The sequence below is a fragment of the Elephas maximus genome, chromosome 6 (assembly GCF_024166365.1).
Source record: "Elephas maximus indicus isolate mEleMax1 chromosome 6, mEleMax1 primary haplotype, whole genome shotgun sequence".
NCBI lineage: Eukaryota > Metazoa > Chordata > Mammalia > Proboscidea > Elephantidae > Elephas > Elephas maximus.
This window is the reverse complement of record NC_064824.1, coordinates 59438818-59458630: the sequence shown is the minus strand read 5'-3', so window position 1 is coordinate 59458630 and position 19813 is coordinate 59438818. Positions and strand designations below refer to the sequence as shown.

The following is a 19813-nucleotide window of genomic DNA, read 5'->3' as shown; positions in this document are numbered from 1 at the left end:
ATTTAATTGTAGGGATTAGAACCTCTGGAGCTCTCCTTTTCCATGGCATAGCAACCAGCAATGTTTAGGATAGAGGCTGTTCCATCAGCTAGGGCTCCTGAGTAACTACAATGAACAGATAAGCAGAGAGCCTCTGTTGACCCATTTACCATGAGCCATAAATAAACCATTGTGGTTTTAAGCCACTGAGATCGCAGGGTGTTTATTATAGCATAATTTAGCCTATACCAACCAATACAGATCACCATTTTAGCTATTCATACCAAAATAAAAATCCTAGTTAGAATTAATGGTGAGAGTGAATATGATTTTGATAAATATAATAAATCAATATTTCTTACCAGAAATAAAAGTAAGGCCATAGTCACATTATAAACATCAATATCACAAAAGATCAACTTCTTGGTGGACATTGGGAGGTAAGATAGTATTGTGGAAAGTGTCTTGAACTGGTTAGGACTAAAAAGAGATCTAGGTTTTTGTCCCTACTCTAGCTACAAATAGTCATGTGACCAAGGGAAATTCTTTCAATTTCTCTGGGCTGCAGTTTTCTTATCTGTAAAATTTGACACATTAAATAGCTTACTCAAGGTCACCTATCCAGTGACCTTGTCAAACCTGGATTGAACTCCAAGTCTTTTTTGCTTTTCTCCAGAGTTTGTACCCATTTTCCACCATATTACAATCACTTCATTTGAATTTATGTTCCCTTTCTGTTCTAATATCTTATGCTAATGTCTGTAGTGGAAATAATCAATTCAGTGTTTCGTTTTCTTCCTGGTCTGGAACAATGTCAAGTTGAAAAATGTTCTTTGTTCTCTCCCTCTCTCTTTAAGTGATCCATATTTGTTTTCTTCATTATCTCCTGTGCTGGACAAAAATGTGTGTTTTTCCTCTGTCAGTAAGATTCAAACTTTGTAGTTTGTGGAATGGACTGTAATGCAACTTTCTACAAACAAAGTGGCACCAAGGGAGTGGATACAACTTTTATTTCCTATCACCTTGTATACTTTTGACATAGAATGTAGTTTTCAGACAAAAAGAGCAAAAGAAAGGGAGACTGTAATAGCACTTATGCTGATTGCTATTTTGACTAAAGAACCTTGTTAGATTTGAAATCTAGTTTCCAGTCCAAAGGGTGGTAAAGAACACTTACGATTATGAAAGGCTGAACAGTGTTTGGGGGAATACAGATTTCTCTCTCTGTGTGAAAAATGTCCTTGATTAAGGTTGCTGGAGCTACAGTACTCTCTGTCATCCCTATACATAAAATTGCTTCTAAAAATGTTGTCCAAAATTTTAGTCAGTTAAAAAATACTGAAAACGGTGTGTGTACATTACTAAAAAAAAAAAATCATGTTGTCTCTTAATTACTTAAGTATAACTCTGTGAACTGGTCAATGCAATAATATTGTTTGCAAGTTGTAATAACTATAATAATATATTCATTTTAAATATTATTTTATATAATATAAGTATATATATGTTTACATTATAAATATACATTTTAAATGCATTCATTTTAAAATTTAAATTTTTTTCAACTATATAAAATGATCAAACTTTCCTAAATGGAGATTTATAATTAAATGTTCCTCCCAAATATTAGTGAAGATGATTAAATAAGTGACAAAGCATCTACATTATTTTATCTTGGCTTTTTGAAATAAACATCAAAATTATTTAAAACTCTTAAGAAGAGAATGTGTGCATGCGTGTGTGTATGTGTGTGTGTGTGTGTGTGTGTAGTTCCATGCATTTTTATCCCACTTATAGATTCATGAGACCAACACCACGATCAAAATACAGAACAGTTCATCACCGCAAAGGAACTCCCTCATGCTACACCTTTATATTCCCACCCTCCACACTGTCTGTTCCTATGCCCTCATGATCACTAATCTGTTCTCCAGCACAGTAGTTTTGCCATATTCAATCTGCTTCCATAATATGGATATAGCAGAGTTTGTTTAACCATTCACCCCACTGAAGGACATTTGGGTTGTCTAAAGGCTTTTGCTATTTCGAATAAAGTGTCTATGAAAATTCATGTAGAAGTTTTGGTATTAACATAAGCTTTCATTGATCTGGGATACGAAAATGCCCAAGAATGTGTTTGCTGTGTTGTATAGAACATGCATGTTTAGTTTTATAAGAAATTGCCAAACGGTTTTTCGGAGTGGTTCTACCATTTTACATTCCTGGGTATTAGCAATCCATGAGAGATCAAGTTTCTCCACATCCTTGCTCAAAAACTAAACCCCCTTGCTAGCATTTATTATGATCAGTTTTTTAAGCTATCCTTTTAGCAGTGATATCTCATGGTGGTATTAATTTGCATTTCCTAATGATTAATGGGTTGAACATCTCTTCGAGTATTTGTTTGCCCTATGTATCTCTTTTTTGGTGAAAAGTCTGTTCATGTCTTTTGTCCATTTTTCAAATTTGTTTCTTTTCATACTATTGAGCTTTAAGAGTTTATTATATATTCTATATATATGACTTTTGTCTGACATATAAAAATCAAAAACCAAACCCATTGCCATCAAGTCCATTCCATCTCATAGTAGCCCTATAGGACAGAGTAGAACTGCCCCACAGAGTTTTCAAGGAGCAGCTGATAGATTTGAACTGCCAACCTTTTGATTAGCAGTAAAGCTGCTAACCACTGTGCTACCAGGGTTCCTTGTTTGATACACAGTTTGCAAATATTTCCATCACATAGCCCAATATATCAACATTTTGTTTTATGAATTGTGCTTTCGGTATCACGCCTAAAACCTTACCTCATAGCCCTAGGTCCCAAAGATTTTTATCCTATGCTTTCTTCCAAAGGTTTTATAGCTTTTTGTTTCACATTTATTTTCATGATTCATCTTGAATTAATTTTTATATACACTGTGAGGTTTACATCAAGTTTCATTTTATCACCTATGGATGTTCAACTTTTTCCAGCACATTTATTGAAAATATTATCCTTCCTTCATTGCATAGTTTTTTCCCCTTTGTCAAAAATCAGCTGGTCTATTTCTGGATCCTCTATTCTGTTCCATTGATCTATATGTGTATCTGAAAAGACATTTTAAAAGCAAATCCAAGGGGATTGCTTTCTTTAGAAGGAAAAATCCTTCCTTTAGAATAATGCCTTTTAAACTGGGGGCCTGGTTCCCTTAGAAAAAAAGTGTGGAGTCTCTGAGAGTTCCAAGCAGTTTGGTAGTTAAGATGGGCAAATATATGCTATATGCATAGATGGTTTGCTATAGCCATAGGTTTTATAAGTATTACAAAAGGACAAAGAATGTATTTTCCATAAAAAGGAATCCATAAATTACAAATATCAATTTACTAAGAACATTAAACACCTCAAGATTCAGTGCTTTATGCCAGCTCCAGAATGATGCCAAAGCTTTAAGAGAGATTGAAATGAATTTTTTAAAGAGACTATATTAAAAAATAATATATATATACACATAAATATGTAAGTATATATCTCTTTCCTTTTTTTTTTTTTTTCATTCCATTTCATACTTCAAAGACAGAAATTAACAGGTCTGGGAACACACCAAATTTTGTTTCAAGATTTTTAGTCACTGAAAATACTGTCAGTTGCAAGATGCCTGATTGCAGTTAACGACCTGAAGGGTTGCAATTTGTTCCAGTTTTCAAATAAACTCAGCTAACATTTATTTGAATAGCAAATCAAAGCAAACAAGAATTTCAAAGTCATGAGAGAGATGTGATGGACAATGAAAAATAAATAAATAAATAAAAATTGTAGGCCAATCGTATGACATTTTGTATGGGGAGACGGATTTAAGCTCTTCAGTATGTCTGGATCTGTTTTTACCCATGATCAGCGCATTGCAATCTCTTTATACAAAACAACACCATAACATGGGTGTTTCATCAATTCCTTGAGGATTAGGTTGATGATAAACTCTTATACAATACACATATTATTAGAAATAGATGTTTCCCATAAAACTTAACTCCTTTTGTTCACTCTATTTCCATTATTTCAGGTTAACTTTTCTAAGAATATTTAATCTCTGATTCTACCCAAACAGAAAGTAATTTCTAGCCTTGGGGAAAGAGAAGAATGTTCGAAGAAAAAACACTTTCTTTTGAGGCATTTTTGGGTAGAGGCAGTGATACGGAGGATGGGGGGAGGGAGCATACTGTGGGTGGGAGCTGGAGAAAAGCATATATAGTCATGGAGTGCCTATCATCAATTTTACAGGGAAATGAAATATATCTAAGCCTAGAGTCTATGCACATTATCTATTCTTAATCGATGTTATCGTCACACCCCACATTCTACTGAAAAATCTCGATCACTGGAACATTACTAATTTTGAATATCAAATGCCTTCCCAGTAGCAATAAAATTGCTTTGATGTAATAATCCTTTTCCACACTACCATGTAGGTACCAGAACCTAACTGCTACCCTTGCTTCGTCTCTTCTGAGTTCATTTGTGGAAAGCACTTTTAAAAGGCAACCACAGTGAATCAACCATGTTGTTTCCACAACTGCACAGCTGTGTTATCTTTACGCACATTTCTATTAATAACACTATATGTTATTTATAAGCAGGACATTGTAATTATGTTGATTTCATTAGTCTTGTCATCTGCCTTCTTTTAGGGTTTTTAAAAGTGAACAGCTGGTTTTCACAAAAATTTATTAAATTATCATGATTCAAAAATTTAGCTTAAAATCTAAAACTTTACTTCAGTTTTACTTGGCAATGACAGTGGACATGAATTATTCAAGATGTGATATGTGACAGGTGCAATGTGCTGATAAAATATCCTTTTTATTTCCACACTTACAGTAGAAAATTGTTAATCCCACCTGGAATACTAACAAAAGAAAGAAATGCTTCAGATGGTTATGCTAATGAGTTTATTAGATTTAGATTGCATTTGAAAAATCAGGAGGAGTCATGAATTAGTTAAAATTAGCTTTTTTAGATGAACAAGGGTAGCCAGAGCAAAATTACTTCTGCCACTGTAAAACTTACTACATTTCTAAGTCCTTAATAAATACGTTCTTTTCTTCCCCAAAGCATTGTCTTTCAGCCAAAATTTATCTGTCCTCCTCTTCAATGTCTGTTACCATTTTGATTGCTCATCAGATGTCTCTCTGAACCTCAAAGAGCTGCGCAATGCAAAAGGTTTCAGAAGCGTGGCTAAGAACACATGTCCTATCTAATAACATTAGAGAAAGCTACTAATTAACTAGATCATCTCTTTTATTCTTTATAAATAACCAGCAATACATTTTGGTGGTTTGAGATAAACATATAGCTCACATTGCTCAAATCAATCTACTAGAGCATTATAAAATCCTACTTGCTCACCTGTGACAGGGTGAAGAGGACTAAATTCCAGTATTGCTTCTGTTGGAAACCCGGGTGGTGTAGTGCTTAAGAGTTACGGCTGCTAATCAAAAGGTCAGCAGTTCAAATCCACCAGATGCTCCTTGGGAACTCTAGGGGCAGTTCTACCCTGTCCTATAGGGTTGTTATGAATCGGAATCAACTTGACAGCAACAGGTTTTATTGCGTCTGCTACTTTCTCACTATGGGCAGTTCTACTCTGGCCTATAGGGTCGCTATGAGTCGGAACCGAATTGACGGCATTGGGTTTTTTACCTCCTCACTTTATAAGAGTGGACAAGTTACACAAGGAAGTTACTAGCTGAAAGTAACAGGTCACTGATTTGGAAGATGAAAAATCACCAACCATTTTAAGAATAAGAAAGTTACTCATGCCAAAATGTATAGTCCAATCTTACTTTTTAGCTCTTTTGTGTTTGAGAGTGAAGAAAGGAACCAAAGGGAAGTGCTTCCAAAAACTGCTTCTTACCAAAAAATGAAGGGACCCTAACTAAAGCATATCTGTCTAGTACCTAACTAACCAGACCTGTCTAGCACCATAACCACAGAACTTCTTTCAAGTCATCCAGGAAAAATATGTTTCTTGTTTCTATGCCTCTAGCCTTAAACAGGGGGATGTACACTTCAACTTTTTTATCAACAACTCCTTAATTATAAAAGAGCAAAACTGCATTACTAATTTGTAAAGATTATCATATATTGTTTTTCTTTCTCCTAATAAAGATAAGCACATATGCTGTGATTTTAAATGCCCCCAAGTACTTAGTTTTCAATGCAGTTAGAAGAAAAAAATAAGACAGAGGGTTTTACCAGGTTAAAAAAAATTATTTTAAATTGAGTTCCATATATACAAAATCTTGCCATAGAAAGCAAGCATCATGGGGAAAACTGATAAATTTATATAAATTTTCCATAAAACAGCAATTGGCATACAATAACATACCACCAAATTAAGGTATTCAAAAAGGAAAATAAAGAAAATTATGATTTGACACAAAACATATAAAAGAAATAAACAAGTATTTCACAGGAAAAGAGGTAAAAACATGAAAAGATGCTCAACCTCACTAATAAAGACATGCAAATTAAAACAATGAGATTTTTTTTTCATCTGTCAACTTAGCAAAAATTTTTAAAGGTTGGTGGCAAGTGTTTGGGGGACATAAGCACTCTCACATTGTTGGAGGAAATGTCAATTACCAAAACATTTTATGAAAGCAATTTTGTAATATATATCAAAGTAAAAAAAAAAAAAATCTGTTCTCTTTGATACATAAATTCCACTGTTAGAAATTCACCTTGCATAAATAATGTGAACCATACATGTGTAAATGATCATTGTAGCAATGTTTACAGCAAAAAGTCAAACAACCTAAATGTCTATCAAGACTGGCTAAACAAAAGAAAGTTCATTCATATAATTGAATGCAATGTAGTAATTTGAAAGGTTGAATAAATTTGTATTGCTGATGAGGAAAATACCCCAAATGTATTATGAAGTAAAAAAAAATTAAGTTGTGAACACTGTATATTAAATAATCCCTAGGGTGTAAATAAAAAAGAATGTACACTTACATGCAGATCTAAACTTTAAAGTTTTTCTGGAAAGATGCACAAGAAACTCTTTACGTTGATCATTTTAAAGAGAGGGGCTGTAAATAAGGGTGCAGAGATATTTTTGATTTTTTATCTTTTCATATTTCTTGAATTTTAACTATTGGCAGTTAGTAGTTTTAATATTTAAGTTTATAATGATAATAGCCATTTTGTTTTTTTCTATTTTCTTTTAATTAAAGGAGAGCTGTAAAAACCACTAAGAATATATCAAATAAGAATTAACTGGCCCAGTATTATTCATAATATTTATTTTCATGATTGAACATTTAGTTCCATACTAAGTCTGGGTAGATAGAGTTATGGCAACTATTAAATGCAACCATAAATTTAACATAATCCAGGGAGTACTACAACCTGAAGGCCACTAACAGATATGTCAAAAAAGAATTTCCTAACAATTAGAGCTCTCCAACCATGGAATGGATAAACCCATTGCCTTTGAGTTGATTCCAAATCACAGAAACATTATAGGACAGAGTAGAACTGCCCCATAGGGTTTCCAAGGCTGTAATCTTTATGGAAGCAGACTGCCACATCTTCCTCCTGTGGAGCGGCTGATAGGTTCAAACCACTGACCTTTTGGTTAGCAGCTGAGCACTTAACCACTGTGCCACCAGGGCTTCTAGATGGAAAGGATAGCCTAAGAAAACAGTCAAACCCGGGTCAATGCTCCTTCTGCCTGGAATACAACCCCCTATCCCCACATCTATGTCTAGCTAAATCCTAATCAGGAGTCCTTGGGTGGTACAGACAGTTAACATGCTTGGCTGCTAACCAAAAGGCTGGAGGTGCTAGTCGACATAGAGGTGCCTGAGGAGAAACACCTGAAGATATACTTCTTGAAAAATCAGCCATCAAAAACAGTATGGAGCAGTTCTACTCTGACATACCTGGGTTGGATATGAGTCAGAAAAAACTTGACAGCACCTGGTTAAGTCATACTCAAACCTCCAAGAGTTAGCGCAGGGATCGTCTCCTCCAGGGAGACTACCCAGATCCCCTCCCCTTCACCCATGTGGTTTAGATCCTTGCTACTCAAAGTGTGATCATCAAACTAAAAATATTGACACGACACTACATAGGTGCTTGTTAGAAATGCAGAATCTCAGGCCCTATTCCCAAGGCCTACTGAATCTGCATTTTAAGAAGACCCCAGGTGATTCATATTTACATTAAAATTTTGTAAGCAATGGGGAAATGATGTGTGTCCACAGTTCCTAGTGAACACCTGCACCATAGCACTCCCACAACATTGTCTACTCATCCAAATCCTCCATTAGGCTGTTTATCTAAAGGTAAGATCTAAGATTTTTTGTTTCGTTCTATATCCATTGCACCTGGCACATGATAGTACTCCATAAATGTCTGTTAAATAAATGAGCAAGTGAGCAAAAAATGAATAAAGAGTAAACCCAAAATTTAGTTCATTTTTATAGCAATTCATCAATCAGTCAGAATCAACTCAACATCCCCTACCAACTTAGTAATATAGAAATATCAATTAAAAATGAGAAATAAAAGTAATTAAAGATTATTTTGAAAACCCACCATGTTTAAGTATATACATACCTTAGAAACATATTAGGAAATATTTTTACCCTCATTGAAAAAAAAAAAAAACAGTACATGAAATTCAGGACCGTACCTCAGGCCTGTTTTTGATGTTTGTCCTTTCTTTATAAAATCTTACGCTCAAGTTATATACAGCATTACTAGTTTGGACATCGGCCAGCAGCCAAAAAGATGGAAATAAATTACTTTTAAATTTTTATTGTTTTGCTGATGACACACAAATTATGTTACTGTTTATCTTTAAGACTGCAGCTGTTGCTGGCTCTGTGTCACTGTTTACTATAATTACTGCCTTCAGATTTCATTCTGACCCACATCCCATTATAGGATATGCCCAGACCAGATGAGCTACTTCAGAAATCAGCAGCTCTCATAGATGTTTAAAGTGTTGCATTAGGAATCTGTAAGTAGGAGGAAAATTCTTTCAGTATACCTTAACTCAGACAAACAATTCTCACCTGGCTGTTTCTCGCCACTCAGCATCCTCGCCTTCACGCCAGCAAATCTCATCCAGTTCTGTGAAAAGATCATGAGGAATGTGTTCCTCATCATCATCTTCAGTTCCAAGAATAAACTGTACCCGCTGAGATGGGGTGTCTGTGGCAAACCAGAGACGTGAACACGCATTACCATAACTTCAAGCTTAAAATGCTCCAATCACCACCTTCAATACCACCCCTAAACTCACACCTTCCCTGATCCCCACAGCAACATTCACCCAAAGTAGGCTCAGGAAATTAAAGCTAAATTTAGCATTACGTTCAGTCTAGCATCGTTTAGGAGCCTAAGCTTGTAAAAGGTGAATATGTAACGTGTATATATTATAAATAAATAAATATGATGATTGTTTTGGATTACTTATGTCACTCATCATGGAAACTATTTCTACTTCTCACACACACATACACACATTTTCTCTCATCGTGTGTGCTATCTTTTCTGTATTACAGTCAGAAGAGTATGATAAAATTCACTTATACCAAAACCAGGCTGAATATAATTTTATTTTCTTATCATTTTATTATATTTAATTTTAAATTAACATAAATTGACTTTTCTGTGGTATACAGTTCTATAAATTTTGACATATGTATAAATTTATGTAACCACCACCACAATCAGGAAACAGAACAGTTCCATCACCAAAAAAAAAAAAAAAAAAACCCTTTTGTGAAGTCATACCCTCATGCAGACCTTAACCCCCAGGAACCACTGATAACAGTCTTCTTGTCGTAGTTTTGCCTTTTCCAGAATGTCATATAAATGAAAATATATGGTATATAACCTTTGATACTGACTTTATTCACTTAGCATAATGCCTTTGAGATTTGAAGGTTTATCTGTGTTATTACTGGTACCAATAATTCATTACTTTTATTGCTGAGTTATATTCCATTGTAGGAATGCACCACGGTTGGCCCATCTATTCACCTATCAAAGGACATTTGGGGTTTTTCCAATTATTGGCAATTATGAATAGAGCTGCTATAAGTGTTCTTATACTGGTTTTTGTGTGAACATAAATTTTCACTTCTCTCAGGTAAGTACCTAGACGCGGGATTACTAGGTTATATATTAAAAAATAAACCAAATCCATTACCCTCAAGTCGATTCCAGTTCATGACAACACCCTGTGTTAGAGTATAGCTGTTCCACAGGGTTTTCTTGCCTGTAACCTTTACAGAAGCAGATTACCAGGCCTTCCTTGGTGTTGCTGGATGGGTTCGAATAACCAACCTTTAGGTTAGTAGTCAATCGCAAACTGTCTGCGTCACACAGGGACCTAGGTAATATGTACGTTTAACTTGAAAAAAAATCTGCCACATTGTTTTTGAGAGTGAATTTACTATTTTGCATCTCTGGAAGCAATGTATGAGAGTTGCTGTTGCTCTGCATCCTCGTGAGCACTTGGCAGTATCAGTTATTTTTAGCCAATCTCCGTGGTGATATCTCATTGTGGTGTTAATTTGCATTTCCCTAATGACTATTGTAGAACATTTTTCATGTGTTTTTTTGCCATCCATACATTTTCTTCGGTGAGGTGTCTATTGAAATAATTTGCCCATTTTTACTTGGGTTTTTCTTACTGTTGAGTTTTGAGAGTCTTTATGTATTTTAGATACAAGTTTTGTTGTTGTTATTGAACATTTGACTTGCAAATATTTTCTCTTCTCCCAGTCTATATCTTGTCTTTACATTCTTTTAATAGTGTCTTTCATTGAGCAAAAGTCTTTAGTTTCGATTAAGTTCAATTTTTTTGTTACAGATTATGCTTTTGGAGTCATATTTAAGAATTCTTTGTCTAACCCCAGGTTACACAGATTTTCTTATATGGGTTTCTTCTAAAAGTTTAATGGGTTTATATTTTACATCTTGATCTATGATCTATTTTGAGCTAATTTGGTATAAGGCATGAAGTTTGGTTTGAGGTTCATTTTTTTCTCATATAGATGTCCAATTGCTCCAACACCATGTGTTGAAAAAAACTATACTTTCTCCATTAAATCGTCTTTTCACCATTTTTGAAAATCAATTAGCCGTATATGCTCGGACTCTATTTTTCTGGGTTCTCTAGTCTTTTCCGTTGATCTATCCCTTTGCCAATACCACACTCCTTTGATTCTTATACAAAAAAAAAAATGCCATCAAGTCAATTCTGATTCATGGTGACCCCATGTATTGCAGAGCAGAACTGTGCTCATAAGGTTTTCAAGGCTGTGACCTCTCAGAAGCAGGTTTACCAGGCCTGTCTTCCAAGGTGCCTCTGCATGGGTTCAAACCACCAACTTTTGGTTAATAGTCAAATATTTAATCAATTGGACCACCCAGGGACTCCTTTGATTTCCACAGCTTCATGAAGATATATACAGTGTTCCTGGATTCAGAGATTCATTATATGTAAGATACCAAATTGATCTAAAGAGCTAATGTAATTACAATCAAAATCTCAGCAGGATTTTTTGCACCGATAAATTGATCCTAAAATTTACATGAAAAGCAAAAGAAGTAGATTAGCCAAGCAGTTTTGAAAAAAGCCAGGCTTTACAGTAATTCTTAAAATCCAATAGTATGAGTCCTCCTATATTGTTCTTTTTCTGAATAAGGTGGAGTGACAAAATGTATCTGGTCAATATGTCAACTTGGGTATTTTTTAAATCCTTCTAAAGGGGAAATAAACTTGCTCAAATTTTTCAAGGTCTTAGTCTGTAAAATATGATTAATTTAAAAAAAATCCTATTTGCTTGAGCGAAGCAGCTAGAAGTTCACAGCAACTAAAATCAATAGGAAAAGTACCTTGGTCTATTAGGCTAAATATAACATAGGCATTGAATGAAAAGGGATGGGAAGATAAAGAAAAGATATGTTTTCTTTAATATTCAAGACTGCCATTGTGTAAGAAAGAGTATTAGGTCCCGAACTGTATTGAAAAAGAAAGCGAAAAAATCTTCAAATAGATCAGATAAGAGTAGATGTAGTAATTCAAATTTGGGAGGTGTGGAGGATTTCTTTTGTGCGTGGCCTTTCTAGCCATGGTCTTGTAACTCCCACCCAGGCAACTGGGTGGGACTGTGTGATAGGCTAAATGTGGCCTACCAAGGGGATTGGTCAGTTAAGGGAGCCAATTCCAGAGCAGAGAGGAAGATCCTACCACCACCAAGGTAGAACAACTAGGAGTGGAGCGTGTGTCCTTTGAACCCGGGATCCCTGTGCTGAGAAGCTCCTTGAAACAAGAAACAGAGAAAGAGAGAGAGAGCAAGCTGTAACCCTGAAGATGGTGAGAAGTGGTGGCAGGAGACCCAGCAGCAGGAGACAACACTGTGGGCTTCCCAGAACACAGAGAAAGCTGAGTGCCTTTGGGGAGAGACCTAGGGCCAGGCAGAGGCGTGCCTGCTAGCATGGCTCGAAAGAGGCTGTCCTGAGGAAAGAACTGTATCCTGAATGTTCGTGAGCCTGAATTGTAACTATTACTTCCCTGACAAACCTCATAATCATGAGTATGGTCTTTTAGTTCTGCGTGGCCATTGCAATGAACTATTGAACCCGGCAGAGAAGTAGAGAGTGCTATGTGAGGGACGGTTGGTGTCAGAATTAGTAAAAATGGTGGGAAGAGGAGGCTTGCGTGGCCTCCGCCTCACGGGAATCAGCCTTGGGCTGTTGATCTTGGTTCTCCTTTCACCTTGTGAAGTTAGAGGAGGTCAGACACTGCCCCCATGCCATTTTTTTTTTAATTAATTTTTATTAAGCTTCAAGTGAACATTTACCATTCCAATCAGTCTGTCACATGTAGGTTTACATACATCTTACTCCCTTCTCCCACTTGCTCTCCCCCTATTGAGTCAGCCCTTTCAGTCTCTCGTTTCGTGCCAATTTTGCCAGCTTCCCTCTCTCTCTATCTTCCCATCCCCCCTCCAGTCAAGAGCTGCCAACACACTCTCCAGTGTCCACCTGATTTAATTAGCTCACTCTTCATCAGCATCTCTCTCCCCCCCACTGACCAGTCCTTTTCATGCCTGATGATTTGTCTTCGGGGATGGTTCCTCTCCTGTGCCATCAGAAGTTCTGGGGAGCATTGTCTCTGGGATTCCTCTAGTCGCAGTCATACCATCAGGTATGGTCTTTCTATGAGAATCTGGGGTCCGCATCCCACTGGTCTCCCGCTCCCTCTGGAGTTGTCTGCTGTGCTCCCTGACAGGGCAGACATCGATCGCGGCCGGGCACCAACCAGCTCTTCTGGTCTCAGGATAATGTAGGTCTCTGGTTCATGTGGCCCTTTCTGTCTCTTGGGTTCTTAGTTGTCGTGTGACCTTGGTGTTCTTCCTTTGCCTTTGCTCCAGGTGGGTTGAGACCAATTGATGTATCTTAGATGGCCGCTTGTTGGCATTTAGGACCCCAGGCGCCACAATTCAAAGTGGGATGCAGAATGTTTTCATAATAGAATTATTTTGCCCATTGACTTAGAAGTCCCCTCAAACCAAGTTCCCCAGACCCCAGCCCCTGCTCCGCTGACCTTTGAAGGTTTCATTTTATCCCAGAAACTTCTTTGCTTTTAGTCCAGTCCAATTAGGCTGACCTTCCTTGTATTGAGTGTTGTCTTTCCCTTCACCCAAAGCAGTTCTTATCTACTGATTGATCAATAAAAAGCACTCTCCCTCCCTCCCTCCCCGCTTTGTAACCACAAAAGTATGTGTTCTTCTCAGTTTTTTCTATTTCTCAAGATCTTATAATAGTGGTCTTATACAATATTTGTCCCTTTGCCTCTGACTCATTTCACTCTGCATAATGCCTTCCAGATTCCTCCATGTTATGAAATGTTTCAGAGATTCGTCACTGTTCTTTATCGATGCGTAGTATTCCATTGTGTGAATATACCACAATTTATTTACCCATTCATCCGTTGAAGGACATCTTGGTTGCTTCCAGCTTTTTGCTATTGTAAACAGAGCTGCAATAAACATGGGTGTGCATATATCTGTTTGTGTGAAGGCTCTTGTATCTCTAGGGTATATTCCGAGGAGTGGGATTTCTGGGTTGTATGGTAGTTCTATTTCTAACTGTTTAAGATAACGCCAGATGGATTTCCAAAGTGGTTGTACCATTTTACAATCCCACCAGCAGTGTATGAGAGTTCCAATCTCTCCGCAGCCTCTCCAACATTTATTATTTTGTGTTTTTTGGATTAATGCCAGTCTAGTTGGTGTGAGATGGAATCTCATCGTAGTTTTAATTTGCATTTCTCTAATGGCTAATGATCGGGAGCATTTTCTCATGTATCTGTTGGCTGCCTGAATATCTTCTTTAGTGAAATGTGGGTTCATATCCTTTGCCCACTTCTTGATTGGGTTGTTTGTCTTTTTGTGGTTGAGTTTTGACAGAATCATGTAGATTTGAGAGATCAGGCGCTGGTCGGAGATGTCATAGCTGAATATTCTTTCCCAGTCTGTAGGTGGTCTTTTTACTCTTTTGGTGAAGTCTTTAGATGAGCATAGGTGTTTGATTTTTAGGAGCTCCCAGTTATCTGGTTTCTCTTCATCACTTTTGGTAATGTTTTGTATTCTGTTTATGCCCTGTATTAGGGCTCCTAGGGTTGTCCCTATTTTTTCTTCCATGATCTTTATCGTTTTAGTCTTTATGTTTAGGTCTTTGATCCACTTGGAGTCAGTTTTTGTGCATGGTGTGAGGTATGGGTCCTGTTTCATTCTTTGGCAAATGGATATCTAGTTATGCCAGCACCATTTGTTAAAAAGACTATCATTTCCCCAATTGACTGACACTGGTCCTTTGTCAAATATCAGCTGCTCATATGTGGATGGATTTATATCTGGGTTCTCAATTCTGTCCCACTGGTCTATGTGCCTGTTGTTGTACCAGTACCAGGCTGTTTTGACTGCTGTAGCTGTATAATAGGTTCTGAAATCAGGTAGAGTGAGGCCTCCCACTTTCTTCTTCTTTTTCAGTAATGCTTTGCTTATCCGGGGGTTCTTTCCCTTCCATATGAAATTAGTGATTTGTTTCTCTATCCCCTTAAAATATGACATTGGTATTTGGATTGGAAGTGCGTTATATGTATAGATGGCTTTTGGTAGAATAGACATTTTTACTATGTTAAGTCTTCCTATCCATGAGCAGGGTATGTTTTTCCACTTAAGTATGTCCTTTTGAATTTCTTGTAGCAGAGTTTTATAGTTTTCTTTGTATAGGTCTTTTACATCCTTGGTAAGATTTATTCCTAAGTATTTTATCTTCTTGGGGGCTACTGTGAATGGTATTGATTTGGTTATTTCCTCTTCGGTGTTCTTTTTGTTGATGTAGAGGAATCCAAGTGATTTTTGTATGTTTATTTTATAACCTGAGACTCTGCCAAACTCTTCTATTAGTTTCAGTAGTTTTCTGGAGGATTCCTTAGGGTTTTCCATGTATACGATCATGTCATCTGCAAATAGTGATAGCTTTACTTCCTCCTTGCCAATCTGGATACCTTTATTTCTTTGTCTAGCATAATTGCCCTGGCTAGGACTTCCAGCACGATGTTGAATAAGAGCGGTGATAAAGGGCATCCTTGTCTAGTTCCCGTTCTCAAGGGAAATGCTTTCAGGTTCTCTCCATTTAGAGTGATATTGGCTGTTGGCTTTGCATAGATGCCCTTTATTATGTTGAGGAATTTTCCTTCAATTCCTATTTTGGTAAGAGTTTTTATCATAAATGGGTGTTGAACTTTGTCAAATGCCTTTTCTGCATCAATTGATAAGATCATGTGGTTTTTATCTTTTGTTTTATTTATGTGATGGATTACATTAATGGTTTTTCTGATATTAAACCAGCCTTGCATACCTGGTATGAATCCCACTTGATCAGGGTGAATTATTTTTTTGATGTGTTGTTGGATTCTATTGGCTAGAATTTTGTTGAGGATTTTTGCATCTATGTTCATGAGGGATATAGGTCTAAAATTTTCTTTTTTTGTAATGTCTTTACCTGGTTTTGGTATCAGGGAGATGGTAGCTTCATAGAATGAGTTGGGTAGTATTCTGTCTTTTTCTGTGCTTTGAAATACCTTCAGTAGTAATGGTGTTAAGTCTTCTCTGAAGGTTGGGTAGAACTCTGCAGTGAAGCCGTCTGGGCCAGGACTTTTTTTTGTTGGAAGTTTTTTGATTACCGTTTCAATCTCTTTTTTTGTTATGGGTCTATTTAGTTGTTCTACTTCTGAATGTGTTAGTTTAGGTAGGTAGTATTTTTCCAAGAATTTATCCATTTCTTCTGGGTTTTCAAATTTGTTAGAGTACAATTTTACGTAGTAATCTGAAATGATTCTTTTAATTTCATTTGGCTCTGTTGTGATGTGGTCCTTCTCATTTCTTATTCGGGTTATTTGTTTCCTTTCCTGTTTTTCTTCAGTCAGTCTAGCCAATGGTTTATCAATTTTGTTAATTTTTTCAAAGAACCAGCTTTTGGCTTTGTTAACTCTTTCAATTGTTTTTCTGTTCTTTAATTCATTTAGTTCCGCTCTAATTTTTATTATTTGTTTTCTTCTGGTGCCTGATGGGTTCTTTAGTTGCTCACTTTCTATTTGTTCAAGTTGTTGGGACAGTTCTCTGATTTTGGCTCTTTCTTCTTTTTGTATGTGTGCACTTATCGATATAAATTGGCCTCTGAGCACTGCTTTTGCTGTGTCCCAGAGGTTTTGATAGGAAGTATTTTCATTCTCGTTGCATTCTATGAATTTCCTTATTCCCTCCTTGATGTCTTCTATAACCCAGTCTTTTTTCAGGAGGGTATTGTTCAGTTTCCAAGTATTTGATTTATTTTCCCTAGTTTTTCTGTTATTGATCTCTAGCTTCATTGCCTTGTGGTCTGAGAAGATGCTTTGTAATATTTCGATGTTTTGGATTCTGCAAAGGTTTGTTTTATGACCTAATATGTGGTCTATCCTAGAGAATGTTCCATGTGCACTAGAAAAGAAAGTATATTTTGCAGCAGTTGGGTGGAGAGTTCTGTCTAAGTCAATGGGGTCAAGTTGGTTGATTGTTGTAAGTAGGTCTTCCATGTCTCTATTGAGCTTCTTACTGGATGTCCTGTCCTTCTCCGAAAGTGGTGTGTTGAAGTCTCCTACTATAAATGTGGAGGTGTCTATCTCACTTTTCAATTCTGTTAAAATTGGATTTATGTATCTTGCAGTCCTGTCATTGGGTGCATAAATATTTAATATGGTTATGTCTTCCTGATCAATTGTCCCTTTTATCATTATATAGTGTCCTTCTTTATCCTTTGTGGTGGATTTAAGTCTAAAGTCTATTTTGTCAGAAATTAATATTGCTACTCCTCTTCTTTTTTGCTTATTATTTGCTTGATATATTTTTTTCCATCCTTTGAGTTTTAGTTTGTTTGTGTCCCTAAGTCTAATGTGCGTCTCTTGTAGGCAGCATATAGATGGATCGTGTTTTTTTATCCAGTCCGTGACTCTCTGTCTCTTTATTGGTGCATTTAGTCCATTTACATTCAGCGTAATTATAGATAAATAAGTTTTTAGTGCTGTCATTTTGATGCCTTTTCATGTGTGTTGTTGGTCATTTCATTTTTCCACATGCTTTTTTGTGCTGAGACGTTTTTCTTAGTAGCTTGTGAGATCCTCATTTTCATAATGGTTAACTTTATGTTTGTTGAGTCGTTACTTTTTTTGGCTTTTTTCTTGAGTTATGGAATTGATACTCCTTTTTGTGGTTACCTTATTATTTACCCCTATTTTTCTAAATAAAAACGTAACTTGTATCGTTCTATATCGCCTTGTATCACTCTCCATCGATGAGCATCTTGGATAGATATCCTTTCGTCTTTCATGATGTCAGGGAAGTTTTGTGTCAGGAGTTCTTCAACTATTTTCTCTGTGTTTTCTGTCCCCCCTCCCTGTTCTGGGACTCCAATCACTCGCGAGTTATCCTTCTTGATAGAGTCCCACATGATTCTTAGGGTTTCTTCTTTTTTTTTAATTCTTTTATCTGATTTTTTTTCAGCTATGTTGGTGTTGATTCCCTGGTCCTCCAGAAGTCCCAGGCTACATTCTAATTGCTCGAGTCTGCTCCTCTGACTTTCTATTGCATTGTCTAATTCTGTAATTTTATTGTTAATCTTTTGGATTTCTACATGCTGTCTCTCTATGGATTCTTGCAACTTATTAATTTTTCCACTATGTTCTTGAATAATCTTTTTGAGTTCTTCAACAGTTTTATCAGTGTGTTCCTTGGCTTTTTCTGCATTTATCCTAATTTCATTTGTGATATCTTTAAGCATTCTGTAAATTAGTTTTTTATATTCTGTATCTGATAATTCCAGGATTGTATCTTCATTTGGGAAAGATTTTGATTCTTTTGTTTGGGGGGTTGGAGAAGCTGTCATGGTCTGTTTCTTTATGTGGTTTGATATGGACTGCTGTCTCCGAGCCATCACTGGGAAACTAGATTTTCCAGGTAATCCGCTAAAAAAAAATGCAGTCAGATCCCTATCTGAATTCTCCCTCTGGCTCAGGGTATTCGGATGTTAATGGAGCCCCCTGGGGAGGGTGGAGGAGGGATCAGAGAGCTAGGAGTGTAGCACCACAGAATATAGAGCTGATCCCCGCGTTCACGGTCCGCACCTGTCTGCCAAAATCCCGGCGGGACGGCTCCCCGGTTGGGACGCTACTCTCCCCGCTCTGAGACCAGTCACTTCCTCCCGGGGACTTCTCCCTCCGGTGCGCCGCACCGCTCGCGCGAACTGGGTGGGCGTCTCCTGCACGAACGGGTGGGCCCGCCCCTGGGGTCTATGCAGGGGAATATAATTGGACCCCGCACTCACGCCCCGCCCATGCGTGCCCAAATCCCAGCGGGACGGCTCCCCGGCTGGGACGCTGCTCTCCCGGCTCCAAGACCAGTCACTTCCTCCCGGGGACTTCTCCCTCCGGTGCGCCACGCCGCATGCGCGAACTGGGTGGGTGTCCCCCGCACGAATGTGTGGGCCCCGCCCCGGGGTCACTTTAGGGAAATATAGCTGATCTCCCTGCTCGCGCCATGCCCGCTTCCCGCCAAACTCCCAGCGGGATGGCTCCCCGGCTGGGACGCTGCTCTCCCCGCTCCAAGATCAGTCACTGCCTCCTGGGTGCTTCTCCCTCCGGCTGCGCCGCTACGCCGCCCGCGCCAACCAGCTAGACTCCCTCCCGGGATGGGTTCGGGGGGGGTAGGGCTGCGCCCCTTGTCTGTGCCGTCTGCCCCCCTGGGCTCTGCCCCAGATCGGGCTCTGAAGGTCACCTGCCTGGTACGCTGGCTCCTAGTTCTGAAAACGGTCGCTGTCTGCCCGTATTTGTTCGTTTTCCATCTCTAAGTCTGTGTTTGTTGTTCAGAGTTCGTAGATTGTTATGTATGTGATCGATTCACTTGTTTTTTCGAGTCTTTGTTGCAAGAGGGATCCGCAGTAGCATCCACCTAGTCCGCCATCTTGGCCCCGCCTCCCCCCCATGCCATTTTTACAGGAAGAAATATTCTTCACTTACCTCAAGAAAACTATTCTAGGTTTTTGTTGTTGTTTCGTTTTGTTTTGGTACAAGGTGTGAGGTTTAGTTTGAGGTTCACTGTGTTCTTATAATATGCATTCCTTGAGAGTAGAAACTTGCAGAGCACTTAACACACTTATGCCAATGTTTAATGCATATGTTACATATAGAAAACAAGCAAAATATCCTCAAATAACATCTTT

General features: G+C 37.7%; 1 protein-coding gene across 1 annotated transcript in view; it reads right to left on the bottom strand.

Annotated features, from left to right (window-relative positions):
- The window catches only part of SLC4A10 (solute carrier family 4 member 10), a 234851-nt gene that overhangs the window by 116543 nt on the left and 98495 nt on the right, over positions 1 to 19813 (bottom strand). Inside the window, exon 4 of the mRNA XM_049888826.1 lies at positions 9052 to 9190. Within this exon, the coding sequence (XP_049744783.1) occupies positions 9052 to 9190 (139 nt within the window). The remainder of the gene's footprint in view (positions 1 to 9051; positions 9191 to 19813) is intronic.